This window comes from Polyodon spathula, chromosome 29, assembly GCF_017654505.1.
Source record: "Polyodon spathula isolate WHYD16114869_AA chromosome 29, ASM1765450v1, whole genome shotgun sequence".
NCBI classification, from domain to species: domain Eukaryota; kingdom Metazoa; phylum Chordata; class Actinopteri; order Acipenseriformes; family Polyodontidae; genus Polyodon; species Polyodon spathula.
Genome location: NC_054562.1, coordinates 346969 through 360687, shown reverse-complemented (window position 1 = coordinate 360687; position 13719 = coordinate 346969). Strand labels below are relative to the sequence as shown.

Here is a 13719-nt window from a genome sequence, read left to right as displayed (position 1 = left end):
AGCAGCTTTCACTGGACTCTATGAAGCTGAGGGAGTTCATTCTATATAGAGGAGGTGCAATTCAATATGTTAACAAGGGAACATTATTCAGCAGCTTTCACTGGACTCTATGAAGCTGAGGGAGTTCATTCTATATAGAGGGGGTGCAATTCAATATGAGAACAAGGGAACATTATTCAGCAGCTTTCACTGGACTCTATGAAGCTGAGGGAGTTCATTCTATATAGAGGGGGTGCAATTCAATATGTTAACAAGAGAACATTATTCAGCAGCTTTCACTGGACTCTATGAAGCTGAGGGAGTTCATTCTATATAGGTGGGTGATGATGTAAAACTTCTGGCCGCTGCTGAAAGATGCCGTGGCGGATATTTTGGAAAAGGAACAAACCCTTTAAATCTTGCTTAAATAAGGTTAGCGCTCCTACACGCAGGCCAGTAGTGTCTCACTAGTTCTAGATTCTCCTTGCACACCACTGCCATAGAGATTTACTGTTATACAGGGATGCAGGACTGCAGTGTTCGCTTTTGATTGATTCCCGTCGAGGCCGTACGGAGAACGCCGCAGGGTCGTGCAACCTTTGAAAACAATTTCTATCTCTCTCTCTCTCTCAATTTCATTAGATTACTTTTAAAGCCCGTGTCAAATTCAGACCGGTAAACCATCCACCCTTATTGCATCACACCAACAGTAGTCATGACAACAGAAGCCAGCCCTGGCGCCTCTACTACCCCCCCCCCCCCCCCCCCCAACATCGAAGGGTCGACGGGGGGGCCCTTTCACAAGGAGAGACGTCACGATGCAGGACACAAGTTTTCATTTCATAGAAAAACAAAAACACACTTAGGAAATTACACAATCATCACAAATACAAAATATCATGGTCTTATCCTTTCACCCCCCCTCAATGAACGACATCAGAGAATGAAACACGCTCACAGATGGCATCACGGCACAGTTTTTTTTTTTGATCAGGTGGTCCTTCTTAGTCATAGGAAAAAGTTGCTGGTTTATGACATCACAGCGAAGGTTGTCCATTCCGATGACCTCACAGCGGTTTACCGGATTTGCGCCATTTATTTTTGTCGGCGACATCACAGGAAATAAAAACAAAATTAGTTTAGAAAATGGACTGGTCCTTCAAAAATGGCAAAAAAAAAAAAAAATCTGGGCAGAGAATAACTTTCCCCACAGTTGATGACATCACAGAACGACACAGAGCGTCCGAAACGGTCTTTGTGGAAATTGCGTCACGTGGAAAACGGTCCCCACCCCACCTCAAAATCCCAATTGGCGTCTCGCTCAAAATCGTCCTGACAAGCCAATAGGCAGGTAGAATTGGTTCCACGCCAAAAAATGCATTTAGTTTAAACACATAAATTCACTTCAGGGTCCAGTCAAAGAAGTGTTTTTAAAAAAACACAGAACTAAAAAATACATATAAATGGCATTTCACAAAAAAGAAAAAAAAACAATTTACTAGAATTTTACTGAGAGAATTAAAAAAAACAAAAAAAACAGAGTGTCTCTCATTCTCTCTCTCTCTCATTTTACTGAAAAGCTGTCTTGGCTACATTAATAATAAAATCAATAGTTCTTTCAAATCTTAGGGTTGATAAACTCTGAATAACAAAAGTTGACTTGCGTCATTAAAAAAACAAAAAGGAATTAAAAGATGAAAAGCATATGACTCAATTTTTTAGCACACACACACACACACACAAACACAAACGCTGTTCTTACTAAACTTCTTAGAAATTAAGGCCGCAGTACAGTCGTAAGAGAGGAAGACTAAGCTGCTGTTTCTTCAGGAACGAGCGACTGCTTGAAACCTGGTCCCAGTCCAACGGGAGACCCAGTTTGAGGAGGCTGTATCAAACCCAGAGTCTCCCTGCCTGCTGAACCAGTCTCCTGAAACCAGGTCCCAAGCCAGACAAAGAGGCTTCGTGTTCCCCCTGAAAACGGCACAGCTAGCCTTTTCTGCATCCACACCGAACCCCCAGCCCAAAACATTTCATTCACCCTTATTCCAAGACTCTTTTCAGAGACTTTTTTCTAAAAAAAAAAAAAGCACTGAACACTTCACATTGGTCTTCAAAACATAAAATTTCCAAACAGGCAAACTCCACAGTCACCTCAAAACACACACTACTGCGTGGAGACAAAAAACCAAAAACAAATAAATTTCCCGCCTCTGTCGCTCTCCTTCGAAACCAGGACGCCTCCCGTCTTTCACACGGAGGTCTCCGACTGCAGCCGCATGACGAACTTGTGGCTCTTGGGGTCCACGAACTCCTCGCGCACCTGCAGGAAGGGGATCCTCCTCGCCGTCACCACGAGGGAGAAGTCGAGCCTCTTGAGAGCGAAGACCACCCCCTCCCGCAGCGCCGACGTCACTGGCTCCTCGCTCACCAGCGTCCACTGGCGCCCCGCGGTGTTGTCTTTGTGGTACTGCACCGTGGGGCCGGGAGTCAGGTAGCGCTCCAGGAAAGCCTACGAAAGACAAGAGAGGGGTTTGGATTTCAAAAACAGGTCTGGACTATCCCTTTATCCCAGGAGACTCGCACAGGTGTCACAGGACAGCACAGACAGGGTTACAATGCAAGCTTCATATTTAAACACAGTGCAGTTTACAGTAAGCACTGATAATAACACTGCTAGAAAACAATATGAACTAGGAGGCTACAAGTTAGGATCACAGCGAGTTATATCTACAGTGACAGATTAGCAGTGCAATAGTGCAAGGATAGCGCATCAGCTGAGGATCCAGTGACAAGGCACTGAGCTCAAGCAAGTCCAGCGCAGACCAGGAGGGGGCTCAGGGTCTAGAGTCAGTGGCTGCTGCAGAGTCACTTCCAGTAGGACCTCGTTTGGCGTCTCATCCGAAGGACGGAGCACAAGGAGGTTCAGTGACTTGCTCAGGGTCTCTCACACACACACAGTGAGTCAGGGGCTGCTGCAGAATCTCTTCCAACAGGGCCTCGTTTGTTTGGTGTCTCATCCGAAGGACGGAGCACAAGGAGGTTCAGTGACTTGCTCAGGGTCTCTCATACACACACAGTGAGTCAGGGGCTGAGCCGGGAGATTTGAAGCTCCTGGTACCGAGCCCCCTTTCTCTCTAACCTCTGGAGCCCCCCAGCCTACCTTGGGCGTCATGTCGTGGGAGATGCAGAACTGCAGGTGTTGCAGGATCCCCTCCATGCTGTGGAAGGGTTGCTGCCTGGTGGTGCGAAGGTACTTCTGCATGGCCCGGGCCATGGAGGCGAAGATCGCCTGGGCCGCCTCGCGGGGGTCCATGACCTCACGCGGGTTCTTCTGATCCTCTGCCTGGAGCCGCTTGATGTGGGTGAAGGCTTCCTCTACCGCCACCACCAGCCTGGGAGGAGATACAACAACACTCTCCCATGTTAACATTGTCAGATAGATACTAACTGTACAGTTGCGACAGGTCTTCCTCTACACCCTTAATTAAACTGATAATTAGCTTAATTAGGCATGTCTAATTGTTTTCAGCTCTCTAAAAACAAACACTTGGGAGATTTCAACTTCACTCTAAAATGCTGTACAATAACTGAAATACGCAACCTTGTAGGCGCTCGGAACAATTAAAAATGGTCATGTTAAGCTTAATTATTATCAGTTCAATTAAGGGTTTGGTGAAGTCAGTCAGAGCTCATTTTGGAATGAAAATCAGCAGACAAGAGGGGGTGGGGGGGGTCACCTCCAGAACCAGGGTGGAGAACCAATCTTTATGCATACAAACACTACCACCACACAAACAGAGACCAGCTCCTCAAAAACCAAAACCATCCCGTCGTCTCCTCCAAGCGTGAAGCACCACAATCCCCGAAGAGCAGGAGCTCCAAACCCCCACCCCCCCGAGGTCCCGCCCCCGAGGCTCAAACCCACCTGGCTTTTCGTTTGCGTACCCTGCGGTCCATCTCCGCCTCCTCATAGTAATACTCGTTGTGGCTGTTGTCTCTCCTCCGAGCCGCGGCCGCGATCATCGCTCTGGACTGACCAGTCGAGTTATTGGTGCTGTTCTCTGAGAGAGGGAGAGAGAGAGAGAGAGGTCGAGCGAGAGAGGGAGAGAGAGAGAGAGCGCAACAGAGAGAGAGCAACAGAGAGAGAGAGAGCAACAGAGAGAGCACGCAAGAGAGAGACAGCAACAGAGAGAGAGCAACAGAGAGAGAGAGAGACGGAGGGAGGGAGAGAGAGAGAGCACGCAAGAGAGAGAGAGACAGCAACAGAGAGAGAGCGAGCAAAAGAGAGAGAGAGCAACAGAGAGAGAGAGAGACGGAGGGAGGGAGAGAGAGAGCACGCAAGAGAGAGAGAGACAGCAACAGAGAGAGAGCGAGCAAAAGAGAGAGAGAGCAACAGAGAGAGAGAGAGCAACAGAGAGACAGCAACAGAGAGAGAGCAAGAGAGATGGAGGGAGGGAGAGAGAGAGAGCACGCAAGAGAGAGAGAGACAGCAACAGAGAGGGAGAGAGAGCAACAGAGAGGGAGGGAGGGAGAGAGACAGACAGAGAGCAAGATAAAGTTCCTTTAATAATTTATTAGCCCTAGAAAATAATAAAAGCACATCACTCACACACACATCCACACCCACACAAACCTCGATCTCTCTCTATCTCTCTCAGCGTGCAGCAGCAGCAGCGCGACGCAACTCACCTTCCCCCAGCGAGTAGACTTTAAACCCAGACATCTTTTTGGAGAGGATGGACTTGGGGAGGTTGAGCAGGGCCGGGTTATACACGGGGAAGTCACTGTAATACTGCTCTAGAATCCACACGGCCGCCCGCTGGATACTGAGAAACAAACGAGGCGTCAGGGAGAGTCTAGAACACAGAGACCACCCTTCCACGGGCTATAAAATATAATAATAATAATAAAGGTTCTCTCTCACCTGAGGTGCCCGACATTGTAAAACTTGCTCGCCCCGTCGGTCGTGCGCACCACTTTGACGCTGAAGGCCGGCTGGATTTGCCGAATCTCCAGCAGGACGATCGCGAGGTACTGAATAAACAGCAAGGCGTCGACCAGGGAGGCAGCGTACTCCACGATCCCCCGGTAATCGCGCTCCCTCGGCTCCAGCACCCGCACGCCGTAGAACAGCCAGTAGGACGCCACGAAGAGGAAGACCAGCACCATGAGGAGGGAGCGGAAGACGAAAACTCGGGGCAGAGCGGCCCGGGGCGGGCGGAGAAACAGAGCCCAGGACGCGATGAGCAGGACCAGGAGTTTGAAGGCCAGGGAGACGTAGAGACCCTCGCAGGGGGTCCCGCACGGGTCCAGGTCATCCCGCCAGAGGAGCTGAGGGAGGAGGAGGAAAGCGACGGGAGTGAGGAAGGCGAACAGGCCCAGGGCCCCAGACAGAGCGGGCCCCAGGTAGCGCCTGCAGTCCGGGGCTGCCGACTCGTCCACGTCCTTGGCGATGCGGGACAGGTCCTCGTTGGACACGCTGTGCTCCGAGGTGCCGGTCACCACCGTGGTCGTCTCGCCCCAGTTGTCGTCCTGTTTTGAAAAAGGGAGGGAGAAATAAAAATTTAGAAAAAAAACAACATCACAGTTTAATGGCAGCTCTTTTTAAAAAGCGCGAGGGACGGGACGTGGAAATTGGAAATCGATTTAAAAAAATAAGAATCGGAATTGAAAAAAACACTTTTTTGGGAGGGGAGATAAAAACTTTCAAAGACTTGTAACAATCTTTATTTAAATCTTTTTTTGGTCGGAAATTTCGAAAAATTGAATGGTTTTATGATGGCCTTTTAAGATACAAGAGACGTGTGTGTGTGTGAGCCTGTCAGTGTGTGCATGTCACATAAAAAGGTTGCTATCCTCTTGCAAGGTTTCAAAGCAGGTTCATTTCAGACTAATGTAATGTTAGACCACTTTGTGCATTTTGCTGTGTGTTCCTTTACTGCTTTAAAAATCAAACTGCAAGGCCTATTAATGAAAAAACAACAGAGTCTCTTAATATTAAACTCCTACTGAAACAGGAATGGATCACACTGCTGTGCAGCGGGAGTCTTGTGTCCCCCCCTGTGTAAGATCTCAGTGAAGGGGTAGGAACAGCGCACTGACTCGCTCGTCTCCTCTCGTCGACTCATTGTCCAGCAGGGGGTCCCCTGGAGCCTGGATCGTCACAGACTTGTCACCCCGACTTCCATCCCGGCTCTTAGAGCGATGCCTGTCCCTGCGATCCCTGGAAAACAAACCAGAAAGAGAGAAAGAGGGAGAGAGAGAGAGGGAGGGAGAGAGAGAGAGCACAAGAGAGAGAGAGGGAAAGGAGATAGACAGACAAAGAGAGAGCAGAGAGATACAGACAGAGAGAGCAGAGATAGACAGAGAGGGAGAGAGCGAGCAGAGAGAGAGCGAGCAGAGAGCGCGAGGGAGGAGGGAGAGATACAGACACAGATAGATGAGAGAGACACACAGAGAGAGAGAGAGCAGAGATAGACAGAAAAAGACAGAGACCGTGAGTCAGAGAGAGACAGAGAGCAGAGATACAGACAGACAGATAGACAAACAGAGAGAGAGACAGTGACAGAGTGAGATGCAGACAGAGAGAGAAAGAGCAGGAGAGATAGACAGATAGACAGAGACCGAAAGTGAGAGAAAGAGACCGTGAGAGGACAGAGAGAGAGACAGAGAGAGAGAGAAATCAGTAACCTGCCTGCAGACCACAATCTGCATCAGATCAGGTGCAGCTACAGCGACTTCATTAACCCTTTACTCTACCCTGAGCCTTCAGCGTTTCTTAGTGTCTCCCTACAGCTACAGCCAAAAATTTAGCATCGCCCCACAGAACTTGACAACTTATATACAGAAAAGAAAGCAGCTTATATTAATCAAAAATTAGAAATTTAAAAATGAGAGTGAGGGGGGGGGGGGGGGGGGGGAGTGAACGAAAGCCTGAAGACATCGCTGAACTAGAGGCTGTGTATTCAGAGTGCCACCAGGACTGAAAGGGTTAAAGGAGACCCTCCCCCCCCCTCCCTCCCCCCCAGTCCGTTACCGGTGCTTCCTCGAGCTGCGGGAGTGTCCAGACTTGTAGGAGTACCCAGAGTACTGAGATTCGTTGTCCATGTCTCGCCCCCTTCGTGTCTCCTCTCCGCTGCGCTGCCCGCTGATCTTGCGGGGGCGGCTGTTCCCTCCTCCTCCTCCGCCTCCCCCCCCTCGAGACCCCGAGCCCCCCTCTTTCAGTTTGCGGGCGGCGACCGCCTTGGCCGACAGAGACAAGGGCAGCTTCAACAGGTCGACCCTGCTCCTCAGAGAATCTATTTTGAAGGACGGCCGAAACCCTTAAAAGTGAGAATCACGCGGGCTCAGCGACCTGGAAGAAGAAAAAAACACGAGATTGAATTAAAGAGAGCGAAAATACAAAATCAATCTCTTTATTAAGGAGTTATTCAGTCACTTCCACTAGGACCTCGTTTGTTTGGCGTCTCATCCGAAAGACGCAGCACAAGGAGGTTCAGTGACTTGCTCAGGGTCTCTCACACACACACACAGTGAGTCAGTGGCCTGGATTTGAACCTCCTGGTATCAAGACCCCTTTTCTTTAAATGCTGGAGCAGCACGCCCTTTACAGCTCTTTCACTACTCAGGAACTCCAGAGCGGACGTCAGCGAGCTACTGCCCTCTAGAGGACCAAGGCCAGCCCTGCAGGTGTCCACTCTGAGCTTCTTAAAAATTAGCTAAAAAAAATCCTCCTGCGTTTCAAAACGCGTGTGGCTCCGCGTTCCTTCTCTTGTACCCTTCTTGTACTGCACGGCTGTCCTATTATGTAAAAAGTTAACAATTAAATCTGACAAATCGACAATCTGCCCGATGCAAGACTTTCAGTCCCAGCTCTTAATTTCACGCGCACGGCAAATCACAAAACGCAAGAAGCATGGCATGCTGATGGAGGAATCTTACTTGGTGTTAACTCGCCGACCGCCCCCTCCCCCCCGTCACTCACACCAGCTTCTCAACCCCACCCTTAGTCTCACAGAGCACTCAGCTGTTCAGCAGCTCCACCAGCCCACCCAGTCCAATCAATACAAAAACAGAGCTTTAGAAAAATGCAGAGATTGGGGTCAACTGGTCAGATGTCTCAGACAGTTGTATCAACACTGTGAGAGACACACAGGGAGACAAGTCCACACAGAACCGATTCCCAGCTGATATTACTGCTGTCATTTCACACTGGAAGACGGACAGGTTTGGAAACCCACGTTTGCAGCCGTTTTCTTGTGGGGTGGAGGAATTTAACAAAAAACCTTTGAGTTTACAGACAGCAATTTAACGATTTCGAAAACGCACACATTCAGGACAAGGGACGGTGTCATCTTTTACAACTGGGCAAATTCCATCCCTCTCCCTCTATCCTCTCCCCCATCCTCAATCTCTCCCTCCCCCTCATCCTCTCCCCCTCGAAACTCTTAACTTTTCAGAAATGAATCCAGATCAATCATTCCCATAAAGACAGAAGGAAAACTTGTTTTTTTTGTTTTGTTTTTTTAAAACGAAGGAGCCCCCATCGTTAAACAGAGAAGCACAATGCATGCTGGGGTTGCTGCAAGGTCACATCGGCACGGCAACCGCAGAACCCTCCCCGCTACTACCAAACCAGGGCTTTCATTGCTGTGGTAACGAGGAGGCCCGGTCGCCAGGGAGACCTAAACCGAAGCAGGAACAATGCCATGGAGGAAGGAGTATATTTTGGCCGCCTTGGTGAAGCCTAGCCCTACTGTACCATTACAATCAGATACATACACAGATACACTGGACTCTGTGAAGCTGAGGGAGTTCATTCTATATGCAGAAGAGCGGGGGGGGGGGGGGTGATGATCTGCGGGACAATGAAAATCAACACTCCGGTTGGCTGAATTGCTTCAACCTGTTGTAAATTTATACCTTTAATTCCACCTCTTTTGAAAAGCCCGGCTTCGCTCACACTGTGATATCCTGGCTACTCCCATTGCAAACAAAGGGCTATTTCAAGACCCACGAAAAAATGATCCCTTTTCCCATAGAGGTGCAATATTTCTACACGTCGCATACAGCACACACACACACACACACCCCCCCCCCCCGGCAAATTAAGTTTTCGCAGTTAACGTCAATAAGAGGTTATTTTGAGCTGGTGCTGCGTGTATAAAGTACGCGGACAAAAACACAGCAGACCGCTCTGTCAAACAAAAGTAGTGCATCAGAATCTTACTTGAGTGAAGTACTCAATCAGATTAGAGTCCAGTGAAAGCTGCTGAATAATGTTCCCTTGTTAACATATTGAATTGCACCCCCTCTATATAGAATGAACTCCCTCAGCTTCATAGAGTCCAGTGAAAGCTGCTGAATAATGTTCCCTTGTTAACATATTGAATTGCACCCCCTCTATATAGAATGAACTCCCTCAGCTTCATAGAGTCCAGTGAAAGCTGCTGAATAATGTTCCCTTGTTATCATATTGAATTGCACCCCCTCTATATAGAATGAACTCCCTCAGCTTCATAGAGTCCAGTGAAAGCTGCTGAATAATGTTCCCTTGTTAACATATTGAATTCCACCCCCTCTATATAGAATGAACTCCCTCAGCTTCATAGAGTCCAGTGAAAGCTGCTGAATAATGTTCCCTTGTTAACATATTGAATTGCACCCCCTCTATATAGAATGAACTCCCTCAGCTTCATAGAGTCCAGTGAAAGCTGCTGAATAATGTTCCCTTGTTATCATATTGAATTGCACCCCCTCTATATAGAATGAACTCCCTCAGCTTCATAGAGTCCAGTGAAAGCTGCTGAACAATGTTCCCTTGTTAACATATTGAATTGCATCCCCTCTATATAGAATGAACTCCCTCAGCTTCATAGAGTCCAGTGAAAGCTGCTGAAAAATGTTCCTTTAACATATTGAATTGCACCCCCTCTATATAGAATGAACTCCCTCAGCTTCATAGAGTCCAGTGAAAGCTGCTAAATAATGTTCCCTTGTTAACATATTGAATTCCAAACCAACGCTTTGTAGTCGTACCCCCCCTCCCCGTTAGGCAAACCTGGACAGGAGTGGACTGAAACGGCTCTCCAGGAACGGGAAGGACTGCCTGACTGGATACTCCAGTGATACAGGGTGCAAAAGGGCACTCTGGTTGCAGAACAGCAACATCAATACAGGACTCGAGTCTTAGCAACAGCCAGGATCAGGATCACTTCAACCCTTATCAATCTGGACGAACACAGAGACGCACAGATACACCTGCACATGCTGTACCACACGTGTGAGGGAACACTGTGGGTATTAACTCGCACAGCCAACTCCATTTAGTACAGAAATGGATGGATGGGAATGGATCACATTGCTGTGCAATGTCTTGTTCCCCATCCCTGCATTGTAACTGCAGTTTAATATCACTAGACTGGACTTACATTAATAAGACTCCTATTGCACAGAGATGTCACCCATTCCAGGTTTTACCACGAGCTGGATTAACGGGTTCAGTTATACATAGCTATATAAATAAATAATAAATAGACAGCTGTTATTAAGCCCTTCTTTCTGAATCTTGGGAATAATCAATTAATTACACAACAGCTGCTGGATCACAATGAGCCAACTGTATCTTAGAGGCTAAAAATAAACCCAGCCAATAACATCAAAGACAGCGCGACACTGTTCTGTGCAGGATCATCTTTAAAAATATATATATTTTATATAGATGATAGAAATGTATACGTATTGCCCCTAGTTCAGCGGTCTTTGGACTTAACTTGACTTTTTCCAGTTTCTTTTGTAAAATCCCCGATAGTTTTAACCCAAGACAGCCACTGCCTCATTTATCCCCTCGTCTCCATGCACCCCTCAACCCGGGATGAACCCCTCCTCCCGATTCTTCAGGGAAATTACATTTTTTGGACAACTTAATGGTCGTTTTCATTAGAAACCAATTATAAAAACTGACCCGACAAACAAAACAACGACTTCAGCAGAATCTCCGCTGAAAACAAGGGGGGTCGTTTTTTTTGTTTGTTTGTGTTTTTTTGTTTTAAGCTCAACACCACAGTTTTCAGTTTTGCGATCAATCTGACGATGAGAGAGTTGGAATGGCTTGTTATTCAAAAATGAACCCTTAGTCACCGTTTCAGAACTACAAAACATTGTTCAAACGTTTGTGTATTTAATCATAACGTATAAAAAGAACAGTTGAAAAATAGGAAAATAAGATACCAAATGCTGTGTGGTCTACGGCAGCTACCCCTAAATAATAATAATTATTATTTTAATTTATTAGGGCTCTTTGATTTACCAATAGTATCCTTTTTGAAAACTAAAACAGCAGAATTTTGTGTTGCTAGGACAGTTTCAGGCTGTGTTGTGACTTTTCACAGTGTGCCATCTTTTGAATTTTACAGAAACTAAAGCTCAAGGCAGTTTGATTTTTATATCTGGAAAAAGCGTTTTCTAAATGTAACTCCTTCCCAAAAGAAAAAAAAAAAAGACTTTCTCTTTCAACCTCCCACTTTGCATCATTTCCATTCAAAAACACCCGACAGAGGCCCGATCAACCTCCGGGCTATTGATTGCTCCCTCCCTTCAACTCCCCCTCTCGGCTACCCCCCGCCGTATCCGCTAGGTAAGCCCCAGGCTTTTGCGGCCTTTTGTTTATATTCGGAAACCGAACTAGGAAAGAACATATAATCAAACTCATCGAATAGGAAAATATAATCAAACTCATCGGTTTTATTCATATTAAAAATATATATATATATATATATATATATATATATATATATATATATATATATATATATATATATATATATTGCTAGCATATATATACATACACATACATATGTAACATTATATGTATATATATATATATATAATATATATATATGCATATATATTATATCGTATATATATATATATATACATACACACACATATATACATATATACATACACACACACACACACTTGAGGTCTGCTTAAAGTGCACAGATTATTTCGTAAGAAATAAATCACAATTTGAACCGCTGTACTCAATAAATCACGCTACAACACTGCCATAAGATCGTCCCCTGCCTAGGTAATTTGGCGTTGCCCATAGTTTGAATAAATGTTAATTGTTTGGGAAATAAATACAAATAAAAAGCAAAAAATGTACATTAGTGGGTATTTATAAATTAAAAGCGCGCACAGATTTAAATCAGTTTGCTTTTAATATTGCAACGCGGTAGCCGATTGCAACCCTTGTCATTGTTACATTCGTGAGAGAGAATACATCGGAAACATTGTCAAAGCCACACGGACTAGTTCAGCATAACTAGGGGAAAAAACAAACAATGCAAACAAAACAAATGGCAATGCATTTGATATTGAACAACAATAACAACAACAATAATAATAAATAATAATAATACTACAAAGCGCGCACACGAAAATACCCACATATACATTCGTGCAATAATAAAACACACACCAAATTAATATCAATAACTAACGCAATCTCTATTATTTTATAATAGTTATATATAATTCTGAATAGCAACTGGAATAAAACCCGCCCGGACCGGTCCAATTCAAATTTCCAATGCAGGGCTGATACTTTTACCAAATAAAAGTCGAGAACGGGTTGCGTTACTTTCTTAAATGTCAAATTCAACAACAGCAAACCACATCAAACGACCAACCCGTGAAATTAGACTAGCAACCCCTACTAGTATTATAATTATATAAAACAATACATCTCCGTACATAAAACTCCATTACAGAAAGCAAAACACCAAAAAAAAAGAACAGAAAAGACTAATACAACAAAGGACAATAGGTGAACAAAACAAAAACACAAAAGGACTTACCTCTGTACCCAGAAAAAGCGAGCGCAGTGAATCTGAGGGTATTCCAAAATACATACGGTTTTTTTTTTTTTTCTGAATGCAAAAAAAAAAAACAGAAACAAACATCCACTAAATGTGTTTGTTTGTTATTATTATTGTTGTTGTTTTCAGAGCGGAGTTCAAAGCAGTGCCTGTTTTCTTAAAACGTGTCTTTCGAAAGATTGCATTGCAAACCACCGGATCGTGTCTCGTCTTTTTTTTTTCCCCACTTCCAAATGGATTCCTTCGCTTGCACCACGTTCAGGGAATTACTGCTGTTGTCTCTCTTAACAACGGCCAGCCCTCCTAGTTTTTTGTTCTCTGGATCAAACACAGTTGTCTTTTCATTCAGCGGGACATTTAAATTTCATTAGCTATATATATAGATATATATGTGTGTACGTATTTGTATGCTATGTTTCTGGATGGGCCGTGTTTTTTCTCTCTCTCTCTCTCTCTCTCTGTCTGTCTGCTTGTCTTTCTCTCTCTTTCTTTTTTATCCCCCGTTTTTCCTCCTTCTTTGCAAACAACAGTGATCCTTCTTCCTCGTTTTTTTTTTTCCCATTCAAAAGCTAAACCAGGCTGTTCCAGCGTTTAATCCAACACTCCCTCCGGCCCCTCCTCCTCCTCCCCCGCTGTTACATTCACACACACACACACCCACTCTCCGCTTTCGTTTTCGACCCCAGCTTCCATGTAGGATATTGCAAGTCAAAATGAACAACTAAACAATTAAACACATAAATAAATAAAGAAGGGTAGTTCATGTTTTTTTTTTTTTTTTTTTTTTTTTTAATATGCTCTCTTTCCTTATTACGAACGAACTTTGCACGAAATAATGTTGGACTAATTAAGT

At 45.3% G+C, this 13719-nt stretch overlaps 1 protein-coding gene across 1 annotated transcript; it reads right to left on the bottom strand.

Moving 5' to 3' along the window:
* Window positions 1-1473: 1473 nt before the first annotated feature.
* vangl2 (VANGL planar cell polarity protein 2) lies at window positions 1474-13481 on the bottom strand. The gene is made up of 8 exons (XM_041232396.1): window positions 12846-13481; window positions 7019-7336; window positions 6085-6205; window positions 4907-5514; window positions 4672-4808; window positions 3908-4043; window positions 3143-3374; window positions 1474-2491 (listed from the first exon to the last, which is right to left on the bottom strand). Exons 2-8 carry the CDS (start codon window positions 7087-7089, stop codon window positions 2231-2233), a joined length of 1566 nt encoding a protein of 521 aa, XP_041088330.1. The 5' UTR covers window positions 7090-7336; window positions 12846-13481; the 3' UTR covers window positions 1474-2230.
* Window positions 13482-13719: the final 238 nt, after the last annotated feature.